Genomic DNA, 8,368 nt, shown 5'->3' with positions numbered 1-8,368 from the left:
CCCCCCAACTTCAAGAGGGATTTTTTAAATTCAAGTTGGCCAATTAGGGCCCCATACAGACAGGCCAAAATAAAGCTGCTTCGGGTCACTTTGGAGGTATGCTGTTTAAATGATGCATGTGGACTAAGAGTCCGGAAGCTGTGCCAAAGCCATGATCCAGCCCTAAGGACTGGAGCGCTGTTTTGCTGCAACTTCCAGACTTTTAGTCCACATGCATCATTTAAACAGTATACCTCCAAAGTGACTCGAAGCAGCATTATTTTGGCCTGTCTTACGATAAAGATGCCTCTTAGTAATGGAAATGATTGCCTACAATTGGGCACGACTAAAGAGGAACCTTTACCTTTTTAAAGAGGCTACTTGAAGGATCTGGGAGGACCACAAGCAAACTACAAACTGGAAACATCCCTTCCTGCTTGCCCAGCAACAGATATTTAGGAATATAGACTGCCTCTGAATCTGGAGGGTCCATATGGTCATTATAAGTAACAGCCATTGGTTGACTTCCTCCCATTTATTTAAAAGGGAATTTTCCAAGAGGCCAGCACAACCGCCCCAATTGTGTCGCATAGAGGGGCAGGATAAAAATAAATTCTGTTGTTGTTGTTGTTGTTGTTATTGCAACTTTTGCATCAAGTTCTTTACAATCAGCCTTATAGCACAGTGGTGAACCTTTTAGAGGCCGAGTGCCCAAACTGCAACCCAAAACCCAATTATGTATTGCAAAGTGCTATGTCACTCTGGCTTTCTAGTAACAGACTCTGGCAAACTCTGGGCTGGAGTGACGGCACATGTGCCCACAGAGAGGGCTCTAAGTTCCACCTCTGGCACGCGTGCCACAGGTTTGCCATCACTGTTTTAGCATTTAGATGGCAAACAATTAGCTAATTAACCGATTGAGCTATACAAATACCACAAGCTAAGGGTAAGTGTGTGTGTGTGCATGCATACATGCACCCAGCCGTGAAACATTTTTAGATGGTTTTAATTATTATTTTAATTATTTAAAAAAATTTTTTTTAATGTTTAGTGTTTAAACTTTGTAAATTGTTTAACTGGTTAACTCATATATTTATCCTTATTATCAATAGCTTTGTAGTTTTTTAATTTGTTTTTAAAAACATAATGCTACCCGTCTTGAGTCTTATTTATTGGGAGAAAAGCAAGATGTAAATGTGATGATGATGATGATGATGATGATGATGATGATTTGGATTTCTCTGACACACAGTTCTCAGTCTAGCTGAATTCAGATAAAAAAAAAGGTGCACTGTAGTTTTTTGACCCCTGAATTTTTTGGAAGACATGGAACTCTCTTTACCTGTTTTTACTAGGCCAGTCACTCCAGTTCAAACTGTATCTTTAATCAGCAAGTTGATTTATAGGCCTCTTGCAAAACTGGCTGGCTGCATCCCTCCATGCATGCCTTAAGAAATATTGCGTTACAGACAACCTTCACCTGCCCCGCCAACCCCCCAGCTGCTCTTCAAGCATCTTGCGCAGACATTGGTTTTAATTCTTTGCAGTGCCTTAAAACGCAGCTTCCTCTTAGTCCTGTAGCAGCCCCTGCTGGAGGCTGCCCCGGATCCTACTGTTGCACACATAAACACAGGGCTGAGTTGCCAGTTATGTGCATAGTATTACTGTTTCCCTAAATGATGACCAGCCATAGTCAGGCAGAAGAAGGAAGGGAAGAATTTTTTCTTCTCCTGTGGGGTGGCCCAGGCAGTTGGTTGTGATTCAGGTTGCCCATGCCAGTGGCATCAATGAAGGGGGATGGACCACATCTGGTGACACCCTAAGACAGTGATGGAGAACCTTTTACAGACCGAGTGCCCAAACTGCAACCTGGACCCCACTTATTTATTGCAAAGTGCCACGTACCTCTGGCTTTCTAGTAAGAAACTCTGGCAAACTCTGTCCTAGGGCAATAGCATGTGTGCCCACAGAGAGGGCTCTGAGTGCCACCTCTGGCACGCGTGCCATAGGTTCGCCATCACTGCATTAAGAGGAGTGACACCCCTGCTCTCCTAATATCTGCATTTGGGCAGAAACAGGCTGTGACATTTGCCTGTTTCCCTTTAAAATGGTGAAGGTCAGTCGGAGGAGAAATGAGAGACCTCAGTTTTTTTAAACTAAAATTTCAAATTTCAAGATTCCTAAATTTAATTTTTAAAAAACACATTTTGCCCCATTTTCACTTTAACTACATGAAACTATATACATATATGTAAATACATTTATTCTGTGCATGCGATACTGTAATTTAAGTGTCATTTGACTTTTGCTGTGTTTATGTCACCGCTATTACCATTACATTCGGTGATATATGGGAATTACTATTTATGGGTAACATTAGTACAAAAATATGACTAAGGATTCTGTATGGTGTAGTATGGGCACACCGTGAGTTACCATCCCAGATGACACCAATCCTAGTGATGCCACTACCCATATTGCTTAGTGCTTAGGACTGGAGTGTGGCTTTGGCACGACCTCCGGACTCTTAGGACCCATGCATCATTTAAATAGCATACCTCCAAAGAGATCTGAAGCAGCTTTATTTTGGCAGTCTGTAACAGGCCGTATTGTAGATTCTACCCCAGTTGCTACCAAAGTCCCACTGATGGTATTTGAAACAAGAGATGGGACCTTTGCTTCACCTGAGTGCTTAGTGTTTCTTCTTCTCCAATCACTGTGTAGAGCAGTGGTCCCCAAATTGTGCTCTTTAATGGATTTTGGACTTCCGTTCCCAGAATCCTATTTATTGGCCAGCATGCGTGAGGCTTCTGGGAACTGAAATCCAAAATCTGTTAAAGGGCACAGTTTGGGGACCACTGGTATAGAGGAAGACTAAATAACAAGAGAACTCACCAGTATAGGGCGAACGTCCCTGTGAAATGGAACTATATGTTCAGGCATCGCTCTTAGAACTGTCTCGATGGAACTGATGCTCAATGGCAAAGGATTGTGTTTTGAGGCCGTAGAGCATGTTTCAGTTTTGAGAGACTGTTTTGTGGAAGCACGGCCAAGAGCAGTATAAGAGTCCACCTGTGGTGAGACGGATACTGTTCTTGGACGCTTTGATGGCAGGCCTGTTTATAAAGGATAGTCTTTAGATGAGACTCTTGATTCTTTCGTGTGTGGAGCATAAACTCACAGTGAGTACTGTATGCTCCTTGCCAAGCCATAGTCCACCTGGACTGGACATTGTGGTAGAGGAGTTTAGCCACACTTCTTTAGTTGAAAACCAAAGTGGTAGATAATAACTAGTGCAAAGTGATAGTCTATATAGAATAGCCATACATGTAGCCAAGGTCCAGTTTTTCCAAATCTTTCCAAAAATACATTCTATAGAGAGGTTCCTTAGATGCTGCTGTTGTAGTAGACAAAAAGGAACTGAGGTAAATCAATGGAAACAGTGAGAGATAGAGCTGAGGGTGGGTAGTGCTACCACCAAAAAGCTGGTATAACTGTTCTTGAAGGTTATGAATGATGCACTGTGCAGGTGCAGATAATTCACTTGTACCATGAACTGTGTACTGCATAATCATCCCCATTGACTTTGGGCTTCTATTCCTCCTCTGCTTCGGGTCTCTTTGGAGGTATGCTGTTTAAATGATGCATGCATCCCAAGAATCCGGAAGCTGCACCAAAGCTACACTCCAGTGCTTAGGAATGGAGTATGGCTTTGGCGCAACCTCTGGACTCTTAGGACCCATGCATCATTTAAATAGCATACCTCCAAAGAGACCCAAAGCAGCTTTATTTTGGCAGTCTGTAACAGGCCTTACTTTCCAATGGGAAGTGACCCGGAAGTTGACTTTTACTTTCCCTTCAAAGGGAGTATTTGAGGGCAAATGAACATTTAAAATTATTTTTTCAGAGGGTATGGAGAGAGTGTTGCCCACCATGGTTTCGGGGGACTGAATGTGGTCATAGAACCATAGAATCACAAAGCTGGAAGAGACCACAAGGAGCCCCCTAACCTCCAATAGTTGTCCGCCCATTCCAGACTGCAAGCTTTGTAAGTTAAGAAACCTCCCTCTCATTCTCTGCAAAGCTTTGTTTCCTCTTTTTAAGAACTTGGCTGTAATTGTATTAAACAGAATAAAACTGGGGAGAAGCCCTACCTCTAAAGATGGCTCTGCATAAATTAATTAATAAAAGGGTGGGTGGCTTTCTAAGGTCACAGAAGACAGGATGTTTTTGTTTTGTTAAAAAGTTTTATTAGATATTAGAATTTGCTAAGATGGAATCCCCTTCTTCTTTCCCCATCGTACCTCCCCAACCTGCAATCCTTCTCACAAGGAGGCTCTTTAGCATCAATTTCTTTTCCTGCTCTTGCTGACAGCCTTGGTGGGCATAGGGATTGGTGTCGCCGACTGGTAGAGAGTGGAAGAGATCTTGTTGATGTAATACAGAGCAATCATGGAGAAGAGGAAACTGAGAAACAAATGCCACAGGGCAGTGTTAGTCTACAATAACAATACTTATAACAAAAATACACATCATTGGCATTTTTATTACTTAAACCTGAGTTGGACTCCAGGAGGAGGGACAATTTTGCTTTAGGGGTTTTACGTTTGTTTTTGTTTTGCTAGTTGGAGCAGGAAAGCTCTAAAAACTGCATTTTTAAGCACCTTGGGCTGTTTTTTTTCCAAGGGGGGGGGGGGGGGGGGGGGGGGGGAAAATTTGGGGGGGGGGATCAAAAGACTTAGGGGTCCAAAGGGATTCCTTAAGGTCCACATGATTCCCACCCAACTTAAACAGACGTATAGCTATCTAAGCTTCTGTGGATGTAAACCTAATTGATCATGTGAGCAAAGAAAGAACAATTTTCCAGTCACACTAATGCAGAACACAGGAAATGCATGTGTTTAAAAACAAGTGTGAAGTATGCACACTAAATAAACAAAATATTTTTATAAAATGTACTACGTAGAGGGGTGTGTGTGTGATGTCTGCAAGTATTGCCAATGTAAAAGAGGTCCCAAGGGTAAAAGTTTGAGAACCATGGAATTAAAAAGTAACATTTTATTGCTCTATGTGTCTGCTGTTTTCATTAGACAGAGTATTACAGATGTGGTGCCCACATGTTAGCTCTGGTACTGTTAGCTGATAGCCTAGTTCTTTCTGGAATGTTCTAGACTTCTAAAGTCCAGTGCTACTCAAAAGGGTGGTTTCTGGAAATTTCCAGGTTGGAATGATGTTGTGTGAGCAGGGATCCTTGAAAGCTCTCTCTCTGGGGCTTCCTGTGTGGCAGTCAGTTTGAGATTTAAACCAATGGTATTAGCTATTCCTCCTATGTTGGTATCATCTGCAAATTCAATAAGCATGCCCCCTATTCTTTCATCCAAGTCATTGATAAAGATGTTGAATAGTACTGGGCCCAGAACAGAACCCTGTAGCACCCCACTAGTCACTGCTCTCCAGGATGAAAAGGAGACATTGCTGAGCATCCTTTGGGTTCAGCCGGTTAACCAATTACAAATCCATTTAATAGTTGCATTGTCTAACCTACATTTCACTAGCTTGTTTGCAAGAATATCATGGGGGACCTTGTCAAAGGCCTTACTGAAACCAAGATATGCATTATCCACAGCGTTCCCTTCATCTACCAAGCTAGTAATATTATACATATAAAAAACAAGAGTTGTCTACAAAAGGCCAAATGGACCACGAGGCCAAAAGATTTAAAAACTTACAAGGTGAAAGACTAAGGCCAAAAGCAGACAGAGGAAAAAACCAGATCACAGCTGGAGTTTCCCAATCTGCAGGAAAAACAGCCTGCCATATGGCTGGCTCCGAGGACGGATCCACCTTCACAGAGCATTTGAAGCTACAAGTCACACTGTGCCATTATTTTCCTGTTCGGTTCTCCTATGGTTTTAAGGTTTCTAGAAGGTGTGTTATATGTGCAGAAGATTTGATTAAAATATTTTATTTTTATTATGTCCAAGAGTAAGGATCTATATTTTTAGTGCTATACTATGCTTTAAATACTATTTTAATCCCTGCTTAGACTTCTGAATATGTTTAAGGGAGCCAAATGTTAAAGAATCATGATCTGATATGCTGGAAACCATTGTCTCCCTGTCTATGGGCCTGAACAGACAGGCCAAAATAAAGCTGCTTCAGGTCATTTTGGAGGTATGCTGTTTAAATGACACACAAATCTTAAGAGGCCAGAAGCTGCGCCAAAGCTGTGCTCTAGTCCTTAGGACTGGAGCGTGGCTTTGGCGCAGCTTCTGGCCTCTTAGGGTGCATGCATCATTTAAACAGCATACCTCCAAAGTGACCTGAAGCAGATTTATTTTGGCCTGTTTGGGCCCTATGTGTCTTTTTAATGCCATATTTTCCCCTTACGTTTGAGGCCCCTGTTTCTTACCAGGTAGTGACACAGACCCGATGAATCAATCCTGATGCAAACAAAGCCAATAATAGGCAGGAGATAACTGTGGGAGAAAAAGAAGAAGGAGAGGAGTTGTGGGGAGAGAATGATCGGGGGGGCAGGGGGAGAATAGGGGGAGAATGATTAGTCTACTGACTCCACAAATTCAAACCACCCATTGGCTGGCCTGGACAAGGCAGCTTTAAACCTCCCACATCCTCACACTTTCCTATCTTGTATCTGTTTGACTCACTTTCAGGGAAGATCTTGGCTTGGAATCCTTTGCCAAATATCAGGTTTTCAAGGTTGTTGAAAGCCTGGAAGGATTTTGTTAAGGAAAAATTCTGTGATATGCTAGGAAGCGCAAGCACACCATGCATCCTGCCAATTCCCTATACTTCACTCCAAGGTTGAGGATGTTACTCTCTTGGATTACAGCTGCTAGAATGCTCTATGGGGAACTCAGGGAGGTAGTCTATAAAAGTAACAATCCAAAGTTCTGACTTAATCTCCATCACTAAAGTTCTCACAATAACCACATATCAAGGAATGATGCTCCTTTTGAAAAAGGGAACTGCTCTGTACAGGCATATCTCTGGCCTGTTACAGACTGCCAAAATAAAGCTGCTTCGGGTCTCTTTGGAGGAATGCTGTTTAAATGATGCATGCATCCTAAGAATCTGGAAGCTGCACCAAAGCTGCACTCCAGTGCTTAGGAATGGATTGTGGCTTTGGCGCGACTTCCGGACTCTTAGGACCCATGCATCATTTAAATAGCATACCTCCAAAGAGACCCGAAGCAGCTTTATTTTGGCAGTCTGTAACAGGCCTATGATAAGGAAAGGGGTCTCCAAAAGGAGGCAACCTCAGCACTTATCCTGTTCTAATAACCCCAACCTCACTGGAGGAAGAAAAGGATACTGTTAGAGAGAAGATGAAGAGGCCGGAGCCGAGGAGCCCTCCTTGGATGGTAAACCACTCGCTTGAGGCAAGCTGGCGGCTGTACATCTGCATTCCAGTGAAAAGCAAGAGGGAGAGCAGTGACGAAAGCACCAGCGACATTCCTGTGCCAACCGCTGTGAGGAGACAAGAAAGAGAATGTAAGAAGAGCTGTTTATCCCAGCCTGTGAGGCACTGAGTGGACCAGCATGGGACTGACTGGCCAAGGCGACGATGGGCAACGTGGAACAGCATCAAAGCTGGCCAAAAGTTACAGGGGTTGGACGTAGATTTTTCATGGTAAGAGCTACTGTATGGTGGAACCAATTAGTTAGGCAACTGGTTGGCCTTTGGGTGTTGTTGAACCGCAACTCTCATCAGCCTTAGACAGTACAAGAGTGAGAGACAATGGCAGTTGCACTCAACAGTCTCAGGTGGTCTCCCTGTAATGCCCTGCCTTGTCTTAACTCAATGAACAGACTTCATGAATCATAGAATTGTAGAGTTGGAAGGGTCCCCAAGGGCCATCCAGTCCAACCCCATTCTGCCATGCAGGAACTCTCAATCAAAGCATCTCTGACAGATGGCCATCCAGCCTCTGTTTAAAGACCTCCAAAGAAGGAGACTCCACTACACTCCAAGGAAGGAATTTGTTCCACTGCTGGACAGCCCTTACTGTCAGGAAGTTCCTCCTAATGAATGAAACCAGAAAGCATTTATTGAAAGTCAGAATCAGCACAGGAACAAGTCATTGCCAGATCTGAAATAACAAGCTGACCCTTCATAGCTGCTCAACCCTTCCCAAACACTTGCACTCTCAACATGGCTGCAGCATGGCTATGCAGGCCTAAGGCAGCATGGATAAAGAGGTGTGACTCTGAGACTCCCCCCAAAAGGCCCTCAAACCAAGAGAATGGTCCACCAGAACCATCAGAACGGCCCCAGTTCTAAATTTCATACACTGACATGAAAATTATAATAAGCCCCACCAATTTTATTACAGTGGGACCTTGTTCTCCAGTGGGGTTTGGTTCA

General features: G+C 43.3%; 1 protein-coding gene across 2 annotated transcripts in view; it reads right to left on the bottom strand.

Moving 5' to 3' along the window:
• Positions 1 to 4,212: 4,212 nt before the first annotated feature.
• KRTCAP2 (keratinocyte associated protein 2) overlaps positions 4,213 to 8,368 on the bottom strand; it is a 49,365-nt gene continuing 45,209 nt past the window's right edge. For both annotated transcript variants that reach the window (XM_042439769.1, XM_042439770.1), the window contains exons 2-5: positions 7,316 to 7,470; positions 6,648 to 6,711; positions 6,392 to 6,458; positions 4,213 to 4,446 (exon numbers count right to left, since the gene is read on the bottom strand). In XM_042439769.1, the coding sequence (XP_042295703.1) occupies positions 4,326 to 4,446; positions 6,392 to 6,458; positions 6,648 to 6,711; positions 7,316 to 7,470 (407 nt within the window). In that variant the 3' untranslated portion in view covers positions 4,213 to 4,325. The remainder of the gene's footprint in view (positions 4,447 to 6,391; positions 6,459 to 6,647; positions 6,712 to 7,315; positions 7,471 to 8,368) is intronic.

The sequence above is a fragment of the Sceloporus undulatus genome, chromosome 9, assembly GCF_019175285.1.
Source record: "Sceloporus undulatus isolate JIND9_A2432 ecotype Alabama chromosome 9, SceUnd_v1.1, whole genome shotgun sequence".
Lineage (NCBI taxonomy): Eukaryota > Metazoa > Chordata > Lepidosauria > Squamata > Phrynosomatidae > Sceloporus > Sceloporus undulatus.
Note: the sequence above shows the minus strand (reverse complement) of the source record. Positions and strands in the feature narration are given on the sequence as shown.